The sequence below is a fragment of the Malaclemys terrapin genome, chromosome 2 (genome assembly GCF_027887155.1).
Source record: "Malaclemys terrapin pileata isolate rMalTer1 chromosome 2, rMalTer1.hap1, whole genome shotgun sequence".
Lineage (NCBI taxonomy): Eukaryota > Metazoa > Chordata > Testudines > Emydidae > Malaclemys > Malaclemys terrapin.
In genome coordinates this window covers 265,008,767-265,022,440 of record NC_071506.1, presented here as the reverse complement: position 1 = coordinate 265,022,440, position 13,674 = coordinate 265,008,767, and the positions used below count along the sequence as shown (strand labels likewise).

Here is a 13,674-nt window from a genome sequence, read left to right as displayed (position 1 = left end):
CTTCTAAAAAAGGACAAAAAGTACAGAGAGATTTGTTTTTAAAACCCTATAGTGGGAATTCAACGGTCTGCCGCTGTTTTATTTAAGGTCATACATGATTTTTGGCTTGGCCATATCCTTTTTCTTCCCAGCAAGTGTATTTGACCATGGTCATAAAACCTTGCATTCAACTGACAGTATATTTCCACATAAATGGCACATCTGGAATATACTAAAGTATTTAGTTCTTTCAATATTGTGAACTACCTAATCCTGCGGTAAAGTACCTTCCCATCAGTAGCCTCAGCAAATGGACTTGAGTCATCTTGATTTTTATTTAGGAAAATCTTTGATCAAAAGCTAATTCTCTCTCTTTCTTAGCTGGCCTTCTTGCTATGGATGAAGTTTTGCAAAGTTACATAAAGAGGAATAGTATTATAGGAAATGGAAAATGTACCCAAATTGTTGTTTCATTTTGATATCTCTTTGTTAGCGTAGTAGCAAATCAAATACTTTGAAATATATTTCTATTGTACTTTGCTGGGAAGGGCTTGGTATAGTGAGTGTACTGTGTGTAGACATCATAACAAAAGCTAATTTATCAGAGCTGAGGTCCACAAATTTTGAAAATTAGATCCAGTGAGTAAAAAAGACAAAAGTCTTATTACATCCTGAGCTACAGATATGGGCAACATATTAATATTTTCATCCCCAAGGTTCTGAGTTCAAAGAGAATTTGATGAAGGTTAAAAAAACTACTGTCCTGTTATTTTGGCATTAATACTATGTGTTCTGGGGTGTAGGAGACCTGGGTTTGGGATCACCGTTGCGTCCAAGGTGTTTTTCTACTCAGGTGGGTCATGGAGACAATACAGTAATTCTTCAGGGACAAGGAAATGATAACTGCCACTTGCTGTATAAACATCTCCTACTCAGCAACAGTGGAGATGCTGTGCTGGAGGAGGTCACTCACATGCAAGGAATAAAGTGACAGTAGTTCCCAGGCATGGAGAAATGAAGTGAGGATTCTCAGGACTCTGGATCAGCCTTGGTCGGACTAGATGTGGTGAGAACATCTTTTCCAACAGTTGATGGGCAATACTAGCACCACCTCCACAAGATGAGGGTAAAAATCATTTGGTCGGAGTTAATCAGAGTAATTCTTTCAAAGAAATGAAAATCAATTGAAAAGTGCAGTGTTTGCCATTGAAAGGAATCAGAGTGATATCTGAGCTTTGGAAGTTATTTTCTGTTTTGAGTATAGGGGAAACTGTGCATTTCAGATAACATTGGCAAATGTAAACATTTAATGGGGACCACTAGACATTCTGTCTATTTTAGTATTGTAGACTCCTGGGGCTAAATTCTGGCTCCAGTCACATGCATGCTCCTCTCATTGACGTCAGTGAGGATTACACACATGTATCAGAGGTCAGAATTCGGCAGTTGAGGCTACATTTTCAAGGAAGAGTGTATCAAAACAAATCTGTGTATCAGTAGAATCACATTTTTGTCTTCCAGGCAGTACTCCAGGAATAATCCTAGTAATGTCCAGCACTGCAGATAAAACTTTTTTCTTTCTGAATTTTATGGGGATGGCTCGTCAGAAATTTTTATTGAACTAATAGGTTCATCATTTTATTTATGCTTTGTAAGTCACACTTTAGAACTGAAAACTTGTCATTTCTAATAGTGTAGAAGACTGTTAGGCACCACACTTCAGTAATTTATGTTAGAAAATACACCACATCTTTGGAAAGGGAAAAGAGAACACTGATCTGCAATTTGTTAAGCTCAAATGTTTGATGGGTAGTCTAACAATTAAGTATCTTTAAAAAAAGGTTAATAGGTTATATCATACAAGACTAGAACCAAAAAAAATATATTTTTATTATGGAGATTTTTAATGTATAGTTTGGGACATAGCTCATATTTGGGTTTGTGTTACTAACCAGACATTAAAAGAAATAAAGGCTAGTATTCATATTATGTTTAAGAATAGCGTGTTACATTAATGAAGTTCTTTTAGTATATAGGTTTTTATTCCTGTTTTTTAAACACAAATGAGGTACAGTACACTTCTTTAAATGTTTATAATGTCTAACTGCTGCTGGACTTTAAGAAGTATCAATTTTGTTCTTAGTTGCTGCAGATAATGACAATATCATACCAAATTATTTTGTATTTTTTGTAGGACTGGGAAACAGAAAATCATGACTGGTATTGTTTTGAATGCCATTTGCCTGGAGAGGTGTTGATATGTGACCTGTGTTTTCGTGTGTATCATTCCAAGTGTTTGTCTGATGAGTTCAGGCTTAGAGACAGCAGTAGTCACTGGCAGTGCCCAGTTTGCAGGGTGAGTACCTATGAGCTTTAATGTGCTGATTAGAGGGTTGATATTCATTAATAGTTTCATTAAGGTGGCACAGATGGTCTGGCCAGGTTAATGGATTAAGTATTGCCTATCGAAACAATGATACATACATAGTGTACCTGTACAAAGATTCCAAAATACTGTGCATATAGATGACTACTTTTTTGAAGATCCTTTGAAGGAAGTTTGTATAACACTTAAACAGACAAATATAATGCTTCCTCACTATAAGCTTTTCTGGTATTTCTGAATGCTAATGTGGTTTTCAGCACTAAGAAGTAAATTCATTCTGTGTAAGCATCTTGCTGTGAAGTATATAATCCATACACTTCCTAGAAACTCCTTATAGGAAGGTTTCACTGTATTTAGACAAAACTTCTATATCTTTGATACTGCCCCTTTTGTGCCCATTAAATATTTTGAATTGCACCCTGTCCACTTCTATCAGATCCTGAGGTAGCTTCTGCTATTGTTGATAAATGATCTGGGGGAAGAGGGAATGGAAATGAAAACTATATCTTTTGGGAAAGACCAAATGAAATAGTCAGGTAGGTATTTAGGTAGATTTCATAATTCTATTTTTCCCCATTAACCTTATATGAATGCCTATCGTATACTGTGTTGGAGTGTATGTAGAAAAGTGTGTATGTATGAGTGTAATGTGTGATTCAGTTTATTATGGAAATGAGCATATAAAATACTGTTCAAGATGCTATTTATTTTATTGATAGTCGTTTTAAATATAGTGTATTTTTCTGAACCATAATTTGAATGTTTGCAGTTTAATGATCATGTTATTAAGGCTTTTACTTTATTGGAATAAAATTATACATTATAAAAATCAGAGGCATACTAGGGCAGCTTTCAAAAATATGGGATGAAATCCTGGCCCTATTGAAGTCAGGGAGAGTGTTCCCATTGGCTTCAGTGGGGCCAGGATTTCACCCACAGCCTCTACATATTACTTTTCTTTTCAAGGTTTTGTCCTTTTGAGCATGGTGGGAGGAGAGTTCACTACAGGAATGGGCAGGGATGTTGTCTACATGCCATTCGGCAAAACTAAATAGCCAAGCCATGCTATTGTTCGTTGGCACCTGGCCTTGAATTAGCCAATTGCATCCCCTTACTGTTAGTATTCCTGCTCAAGGAGTGGGGCAAAGGGCACATTCTGAGCCTTAATTAAGTGGAGGGAAAACTACATCTGAATTCTTAAAAGAGGAACTACTTGTGCAGAAAGCATTCAACATTACTATTTGCTCTGTGGCATTGGGATGCTGAAAGCAAGATTAGATTCATTAGATGTATGTTTGGAACCAGATCTTGTACAGTGAGCCAACCCTGAGATGGTCTCTGCTGCCAGGGATGTGGGTGCCCACTCTCTTTATGCTGCAGAGAAGCTGTTGGAGGCCACCTAGTTATTAGGGTTGCTTCTTTTAAAAGTGAAGCACATTTCTCTTACTTGTGACTTGACAATCATCCGGATGCTAATTGTAAAAAGCAACACTTTCTGATTCATTGAGTCAAGGCAGACTGAGAGCTGCAGGCTTCTGGAAGTGTAAGGTAACTAAGTCAGCACAAATAAGGGAGTGAAATGGAAAGAAAGGAAGCGGGAGGGAAAGATGAGTAAGAGTAATAAAAAATAAAAGCATGTTTATACTTTCCAGATGAACATACAGGTGTATCCCAAAAATGGCACTTGTGTGGCATTTGCCTGTAGAGGACAATATATTCTGCATTACTTAGCATTTAATTTCACCACTCAGGGGAATGCAACCCAAAGCAATTCTACAATCCTTGGAATTTTTAAATAGATCTTTTAAATCACTATTGATGTACATAACAAACACACACATAACTCACAGATAAAGTTAAAATTAGATATACTAGACAAAATCCCAAACTCCGCTCCAGACTGAGGTTGTTTTAAGTTACAACTGGGGACCAGGAGAGTACAAAGATGACTTACAGCCACTTTCTTCCCCCTCTTATCTGCTGTGATATGACCACTGTCGCATCAGAGGATCTGGTTCACTATCCAATGTATACAAATAGATGAGGCAGCCGATTTTGAGATACATTTTACTTTAATCCTGGAATCTTGAATTCCATTAGTTTATGCTGATGATTTAAACAAACATTTACCTTGAAGAAAATATTTTGAAACTCATCCTCTCTTCCATGAGTGATGTGCACTTGTGCCTACTGGTCCATTTTTTATCTCCTTTATAATACATTTATTGGCCTTCGTGATTCATTCATTTTCTGACCCTGAGACTTTGCAGCTCACTCACTGGCCACAGGTGACTATCAACCTCTTTCCCAAAAGACTTCCATTTCGTAGTATGAATACCACTTTCCCCCCCCCAACAGCACTACTTGCTTGCTTGCTTTCTGCTTAACCAGACTTGCTTCCCACCCACCACAATTCTGCAGCAGTGGACTAGTGGGTCCTCCCCAGACTCTGAAGGCAAGAGGGAGATTGAATTGCTGTCCAGTCCCACACACCTGGCCACAGGTTTGGGAGCTGTTCTGTATTTTATGGCCAATTCCAGCAGGTGACTCTCTATTCTACTTTTATTTGAAAAGAGACAGAGAGAGAGAGAGCATCCTCAAAATCATAATAGTTTAGAGTGCCCTGGCTGATGTCAAAAGGACATAACAGAGCTATCTGTGAAAGGGCAGAGGGATTTACTTTGCATTGTCAGCAGTAAATTCAAGAAAAATATTAGCTGGGACAAAAAATATGCATGTCTAATAATATTTCACTCTAATGCCATTACACAGAATCTTTCACATCCAAGGCTTTCACAGCTCTTTAGAAAGGAGAAGGGAAAGTGTGTTTTCAAACAGAATATATTGGATAAATAATCTAAGAACGCTTCATTCTTATTAAAAGGTTTCCCATGTAATGCTGCCCAGTCTTTGGACTATTCATCACACAGTTGCTGGGGTTTGATACTTCAGTCACCCAGTGCAGCTTTATTTTGCCCACCTGCTTGCTCCAGAAACATTTTACAAAGCACACTATCAAGGATTTTTCATAATTTTAAAATATTTTTCATTCCACAATCTTTATTACAGTTCCTTGGAAGCTTGGCTCTGAAATTTGTTTTCTTTCCATTGAGTGCTGAGCTTCTGGCCCCTTTATTTTTAAAAGACCAATATGAATATTTGGGGTAATACTGCATAGCTTTCATCATTGGTAAGAGGATACAGAATCAGGCATAGGTTCAAATACAGTCCAGGTTGGTAGTGACTGGAAATTGTCATGGACTGCTGACTGATCATTGCTTTATGTTGGTGCTCTCAGCCCAGTTTCTGGTAGATAGCTGGTTTCTCTGTTATTACCTATCAAATGGATGTGAAGATCAGATAGCCTTTCACCTGTATCAAAATGGTCCCTCCAGGACATGTTAAAATCAGAATGGTGAGTCAGTGGGTGATATGGGAAGATTGCAGTGGTGTTGCTTCCTGTTGGGTGGATAAAAGGAACAATTTCATTTTCCACTGCTGTTAGTTTGGCACCTATTAGGGGAACTAAAAATAATAATAATACCAGAAAAAGTACTGAATCATTTGTTTTGGAAAAATTGATGCATGCAAAGACTTACATGGACTTCATAAATAGAAATAAAAACAGGTCAGCTTTTGAGTGTTACCAACTGTGATCATGTCCTTTTAAGATTTTCTTAAGAAACAAAAAAAGATGGAAAGGCAGGATGGTTCAAGGCAGTAAGTAACGTGTCCCATTTTCACACCCACACACCTACCCTGGGGCGAGATTTGGCTTCATCTAGATGCTAGTGCATTCTTGTTCAGCTCATCATTATAATTTGTATCTTTCATCCAAGAGCTTTCAAACAATTATGACTTGCAGCAGCTCAGTGAAGTAGGTAAGAATCTTTATACAGGGTAATGAGCACAGAGAGGTTAAGATACTAAATACGAGGGTGATCTATATTCTATATATTCTAGTGCTCAGTAGTGTGAAGCAGTTCATGGAATATATAGAAAGATAGTGTGCTCATTGTTAACAATCTACCCATAGACATAGTATGTTGAGTGGAGGGAGTACAGTACAGAAGGTTAGAGGCACAGAAGGATGCTGGTTACAGCAGTACAATGATTCAGTTACTCAGTTTTTATTTTGTTTAATATAAAATAAGAGAGATGAAGAGCCAAAATGGAGAATATTATTGTTTCATTTATTGTGGGCATCGTGGAAGATAAGAGTTTTCATGAGTTTAAAAGGTAACTACCAGGCTCACAGGGTATGGAAGGCATTCTCTATGTAGGGGCAGGCTCCCTATTCAGCTCCTCGTGGCTCCCTGGAAGCAGCGACATGTCCCTCCCTCAGATCCTAGCTCCGCGCACTGGCCCCGCCCCAAGCACCAGCTCCGCAGCTCCCATTGGCTGGGAACCACGGCTAATGGGAGCTGTAGGGGCGGTGCCTGCAGGTGAAGACAGCATACACAGCTAGGAGCTGAGCAGGAGGGACATGTCGCCGCTTCCGGGGAGCCCCCCCAAGGTAAGCGCCGCTCAGAGCCCTTATCCCCTCCTGCGCCCTAGCCCTGAGCCCCCTCCCACACACACCCAAACTCCTGCTGCTGCTGGGAGCAGGGAGGAGGGAAGTGGCCTGAGACTGCCCCAGCAGCGGCCAGTGCGGCTCCTCGGGCAGCCCCCGCACCAGCCACGCCAGCTGCTGCAGCAGTCACGGAATCCGTGATCTCCATGGCAAACTCTCAGCCTTAAGTATAATACAGAGTTAAGGGACTTGCCAAATCAGTGACAGAGCTGGAAAGAGATCTCAGGAGCCCTGACTCCCAACCCACTGCCATGTGTGCCCTATTCACCACAGATCTTAAATTTTCACTCCAAAGGGTCCCAAAGCATTTTCCAAATATAAACTGATTCACAGATTAAAGAGCAGCATTTTCGAAACACTCAAGTCCCATGTTTAAAAGTGACTTATAAATCATGGACACACAAGCAAGGAGCCAGGCTAGAACCTTGGTCCTTTAGCTCCCAAAGCACTTGCATCTTCTGCATGAGAACTCCTATACTAGATTCTTCCCACATACATATATATGCAGTATATACATACACACGAACAAAGCCAACTCTTTACAGTCTGATGGGATCACAAGGCAAGGTGGCATGGCAGCAAAATAACTTGATAAATTGGCACGACTGAGGGCCTGATCCAACTCCAAATGAAACCAGTGTAAGGATTCCCCCTGGACTTCAGGTGGGAGTTGGATCAGGCCCTGATAATCTGCTCTTGAGAAGCTTGATACTTAAACAGAAGGGCTGTTGCCAGGCAAGAAAGGGTTGCACTAGCAGAGGTGTGGGAAGGCTTATAGAGTGTACTGCCTCACTGTACTCTGCCTGGTTCTTCCAACTTCAAAAGTTCACAAATTCATATTGTTTTCTCACCCCCAAAAAATGAGAGATTAAAAGAGCGCCGGTCTGATTCTCATTTACATTGAGACCCCTTTATACTGTGCTGTCTATGTGAAAGGGTCTTTAAAGTGGATGTGATTATAATTTACTCCTATTCCTTTGCACTGCCAGAGCAATGTAATTGAGTTTCAGTATGACTGAGAATCAGGCCCCAGATCTAACGTTATCCATCCTCTTGCTTTAAGTAGCTTGAGTTGGACTACTCTAAAAATATTTTTAGTATTTAGAAGTACTAATTTTGCATGTTACCATAAGAATATGTAATGGCTTTTTTAAATGATAGGAAGACTTTCAGGGACACATTTTCCCAACATGCCTTCCAAACTGAACATGAGCAACAAATATCTGACGAAGGGCAAATCTTTGTGGAAAAGTAAAAGAAAAGTCTTGATAATAATTTAGTTTATTAAAGAGGTGATTGAAAGTTGTACAGCCAGGAGACTAAACAAACAGTAAAAAGCCATTTTGCTGGCTCTTTGGCTTTCATTTCTTAAAATCTCAGAAGTAATGAATTTTAGATGTCAAAACTGCAAATAAGATTTTTCCTAAAATAAACCAGTGTAGAGAATTGGGGAGAAGTGGACAGATCCTGGCCAAACTGGCTAATTAATTATGGTACTGTAGTTTTCATCTCCACTTGTGATTAACAGCAAAGCCAGATATCTGTCTTTTATTAAAGCCTTAGGCATCAGACTGCAACCCATTTATCCTATATATTCTCTTTACAAATCTGTCCTGCAGACCAATGCAGAAAAAATATTCATATTAATTGGGGGACATTTTCTGCAGATGATGAATTCAAGACTATGTCAGAAAGGGATATATAGAGAGAGACTGGGCTAGGCAAGTGAATTTTATTGTATCCTAATGAGTTTCAGTCTATTCAAATGCTGTGTCATTAGCAGCACACACATTGCACTCTGTTGCTTATTTAAAACCTTAAAATGACAGCAGCTAGTTCACAGTTATCTTTTAATGCTCATTTAGGTTTCCATGGAGTAGAACTGTTATGTTTTATGTAAGACAGCAGTTGAGATGGATTTAAACAGATTGGGTAGTCTCATAGCAGGTAAAATTGAACATGGAGATATATAAGGTAATGCACATTGACAAAATAAATGCAGTTGAGCTCTAAAGATGAAATTCACCTCCATACAGAGGCTAGAAAAAGACCTATGTACCACTTAAGCCCTGAACATAGGGCTTAGGTATAACATGAGTGCTAGACTTGCCTTGGGCTGGCCCTCTGCACAGTGGTGAATTTCATTTCATGTTTGCAGCGTTGTGTGAGGAGAAAGGCTTAAGTGTTGATATGGATATCACAATAAAGATGTACGTTTAGTATGTAGTAGCAATTAAAACTATAGTATTTAGGCTGCTGAGATGTACACCTCTACCCCGATATAACGCTGTCCTTGGGAGCCACAAAATCTTACCGCGTTATAGGTGAAACCGCTTTATATCGAACTTGCTTTGATCTGCCGGAGTGCGCAGCCCCGCCCCCCTGGAGCACTGCTTTACCGCATTATATCTGAATTTGTGTTATATCAGGTCGCGTTATATCGGGGTAGAGGTGTATAATAAAGATGTGAGCCCAATTCTCTAAGGATATCCATCTGGTTAAACAATGGTTTGCATGCTGGACTACTGTAGCCAACTTAGGTCCCTTCGTTTTAAGAAAGATATAATGGACATTGTATAAGTCCTGAGACGAGCAGGTTATGCACTTGCCGTAACAGAAAAGCCGACAGTTGGCTGACAATACATTTCAGAAGGAGTAAAGGCAAAATGAGACTCAATCAAATACTATCCATCTTTTAACCTTAAAATGCAAGGGTTTTGGCCTTCAAAGGATAATTATAAAAAATAAATATGTAAAAATGGTACCTCTATACTCAACAGATCTGCTCCCTTGGTGTATTCAGAAGCATCCCTTAATAGTCCAGTGAGAGAAGTAAGATTTTATACATTTTTACCCATTAGCTTTTGCAGAGCTAGCCTAGCTAAGATGGCATGAATTGGATTCTATTCCTTTTTGTGCATCACAAAGAGTATTATTTGCTAAGTTCCAGTCAGTTGCACCTTTGCAAACCTTATTAAAGACCATGCTTTGCACAGGTGTCACCGAAGTCATAATTTGAAGACCTGGAGGTTACAGAGCTATAACTCTGAGCCTAATTTAGTCTGTAAAATCTTCTTAGTGGTGACAATGAAATGCATGAGAAGGTAAGAACTCAACCTAACATACAGTCACCAGGCTGAGTATTCAAGACTGGGAGGTAGGGAAAAACAAAACCAAAAAAATCCTTTTTGCTTGTGAAGTGATCATATGGAAATCACTGAGTGATCATAAACATGGAACCACACATTGCTGCTTTTACAGTCTCTTTTCAGCACAGAACTCTACTTTAAATGTGGAAGACCTACAGTAGGCAGGGAAACGAGCAAAGGGGAGCTATCACTTTACTCATAGCTGTAGTGGCAATACTCTAATTTAATTCATGCTAAACGGTTTCTGCTTGCCTAGTAAGCATATCATTTGCAGGTGGTACGGGCTTTCTTTTCCTGTCTTTCGGTGGATCAGTGGTTCTTAAACTTTTGTACTGGTGACCCCTTTCACATAGCAAGCCTCTGAGTGCGACTCCCCGCCCCATAAATTAAAAACACATTTTTATATATTTAACATGATTATAGATGCTGGAGGAAAGGTGGGGTTTGGGGTGGAGGCTGACAGCTCGTGACCCTCCCCCCACCTCATGAATAACCTCATGACCCACTGAGGAGTCCCAACCCCAGTTTGACAACCCCCGTGGTAGATACTAATACCTTGCTGATAAGTTGACCATTAAATAATACATTGTAATTTTATGCTGATCCTAGCCTTTCTTCATTACTTCATTTTATTAAGACAACGTAATTCTGCACTTTTTTGTGTGAGAGCATTTGATGAGGCATTAAGAACACACTAAATAGAAATAAAGCACATAATTCTTCTGTAACTGAAGTCCTTAGCAAAGTACATAATTCATTTATCACCACGATGCTTTGACTGTTACTCTTGTGCATTAGCATTACCAATTTTGAAGAAGAGATTTTCCTTAACTAATTGTATGATTTTAATCTGAGGCAAATGTACCTTTTTAAAAATCTTTGTAATACAGAGGGTTGCTGGTGTGGTTTTTTAAGTCAGATTTTTAAAAAATAGTTGACTGTTTTTTTTTTTTTTTTAAACAGAGTATTAAGAAGAAAAATACAAGCAAGCAAGAGATGAGCACATACCTGCGATTCATTGTCTCTCGTATGAAGGAGCGGGTGAGTCTGAAAGAATGACACTTTTCCACGGCGGTGGTTTGCATATAGAGGGTAGTAGAGAGTTGGGAGATGTTTCTAATGTCCCCTTTTTAAATATGTTGTATTCAATTAGGGGCATATTATGGTCACCGCATGCATAAGTGTGCAAGGGAGCAGGGAACACAAAGAGCCATTCCTTTACACATCCTCCTATGAAATGGTTTATGTGTTTCAACATGTACAGCCCATGGCCCAGTATACAGATTATTCATATTTCTGGCTGGAATAGCCTATGCAAGGTGCCCACACCTCCAGTGGAATGGAGACTCTTCAGATTTTACAGAGACACAAAATCAAGGTGAAACACTTCTTTCCCTTTCTCCACCTCTGCATGCGATTATATGGCTCCCTGTTCCTTATATTAAGTACTTAAATTAATATAAAGCGAAATAATTATTTTTCACATATTGTTTCTTGGTCCTTTCAGGCTATCGATCTAAACAAGAAGGGGAAGGACAACAAGCACCCAATGTATAGGAGGCTGGTGCACTCAGCTGTCGATGTTCCTACTATACAAGAGGTACAGTCACATACTTTCTGATTTCTTACGCGAAATTTTGTTCTGTCTTTAAAAGTGAAGCCAAAATTTTATGAACCAAAGTATTAATCCTTGTTATTTAGCTCTTTTCATGGTCGTTTCTGCTATGGCTTCTTTCATAAGCATAATAGCCAAACATTTCAAACTTGGGTGACTAAAGCTAGGCACCCAAATCTTTATATCAGTACCTAAAAATGTGCCTGATTTCCCGAGGCACAGAGCACCCTCAGTTCCCATTGATTTTAATGGGAGATATAGGTGTTTGGCACCTCCGAAAAATCAGGCTATTTATTTAGTTGCCTAAAGATGGATTTAGGTGCCTAAAGTTAGGCATCTAAGTTTGAAAATCTGGCCAATAAGTAAAATGGCTAATGAAACAAGCCATAAGAACATGTTTGACCAAATATTCCATTTTTTTTCTTGTTAAAGCAGTTATAGACATCTGCTTTCCAAACATCATGATGATTCATAAAATGCCAAACATTTTGGTTGATCACAAAAAGCAGGAATGACTTGAACCACCTTTTATGTTAATTTCTTCAAAAATTAAAATATTAGTTAATATATAATCCTTTCTCTGTAAGGTGATTCAGTCCGTGACTTATTAAATCAAAGGAGTTGGGGGCTTCCCTTTATAAAGATTAATATCTTACTGAATATTGAATGATATGATATGTTGTGCTATTTATTGTTGTTGTTTTTTTAATTGTAGATGTGGGGGTTCTTGATTTTCAGTATTATAAAATAGAATTCAGTGTTGCTTGAAATATGAAGTCACACATGCACAAGCCAGGTCTGCACTAACATTTTTTGGTGAAACTACCAGTTGCACTCCTCCAGACGTGGAAGTTGCCAGAGTAGAAAGTTTGGGCATTTTAGCACTATGTGATCTAGATTTGCTCAGAGCAGGTTTGGTTGACCCTGGCAAAAATGCCAGAAATTGACAGAACATTGTCTACGCTAGAATTCTGATAGGTGCTATCACCAAGGCAGTGCAACTGACAGTAGCACAGATAAGAATGTTTTACTAGAGTGGAGAAAGCCATAGCATGCTCAGCTTGGGCAGGGCTAGAAAAATGCACTGTGTGACTCAATGCAAACCTCTGTTACGGTTTAAAGTTATGGGCTTTGAAAGTTAATCCTTTGAGAAAATGGCGGCTGCAACATGAGGCCCTTAGAAAAGTATATGGGTGCTCAACACTGAATTGGAACTAAGATGAAATGCTGGATTGAAACTAAGATGCAAAGCACTGTCCCACAGGGAGCAAATCTTTGAGCAAATGCTGTGGGCTATAGTCTATTCTGTTACACACCATGGGAGTGAATGGGATTACTCCAGATTCGAGATTTACTTGTTATAACTGAGAAAAATTCTGCTCTTTAATTAAGTTAATTTTAAAGCACCCAAGAACTGGACAAGTACTGCACCTACTGAGGTATGGACAGGTAGGTACAGTACTAATCCTGGAAGTGTTATAAGTACGTCTGTGAGCCATAGCAATGTCAATAACTTACCTTGTCTCCCTAATACATATTATTGTATGAGCTTGTGTGCATAATACGAACAAGTCACTCCACCAGTAGTTTTCATAGTTCTGTATTTTGCTTTGTGTAGAAAGTAAATGAAGGAAAATACAGGAGTTATGAGGAGTTCAAAGCAGATGCTCAGCTGCTTCTACACAACACGGTGATTTTCTATGGAGGTAGAGTATTACATTGAATATTTTTCTCATTAATTTGATTCAGGAAATAGATCCAGTGTCTTTACTCTTAGGAAACTGACCACTTTGGATGAGACTTGGGGACCAGCTAATTAAGAGAGGGTGAGGCCACCCTGAGAGTCTGTGGCTATTAGCAGAGCACGCTGTGTTAGTACTCATTTCTATAGTGGTGCCCACCCTTCCTCACTTCCCCTATACCTGGTTCCACCTTCTTTGCAGCTGGCCTTCCCAATGGGAGCTCCTCTACC

At 39.2% G+C, this 13,674-nt stretch overlaps 1 protein-coding gene across 9 annotated transcripts in view; it reads left to right on the top strand.

The window, feature by feature from the left end:
- The window catches only part of ZMYND11 (zinc finger MYND-type containing 11), a 163,362-nt gene that overhangs the window by 124,757 nt on the left and 24,931 nt on the right, over positions 1-13,674 (top strand). For 7 of the 9 annotated variants that reach the window (XM_054021052.1, XM_054021047.1, XM_054021050.1 and 4 more), the window contains 4 exons: positions 2,174-2,335; positions 11,051-11,128; positions 11,595-11,687; positions 13,321-13,408. In XM_054021052.1, the coding sequence (XP_053877027.1) occupies positions 2,174-2,335; positions 11,051-11,128; positions 11,595-11,687; positions 13,321-13,408 (421 nt within the window). The remainder of the gene's footprint in view (positions 1-2,173; positions 2,336-11,050; positions 11,129-11,594; positions 11,688-13,320; positions 13,409-13,674) is intronic. The other 2 variants (XM_054021054.1, XM_054021055.1) reach the window with 1 other exon arrangement.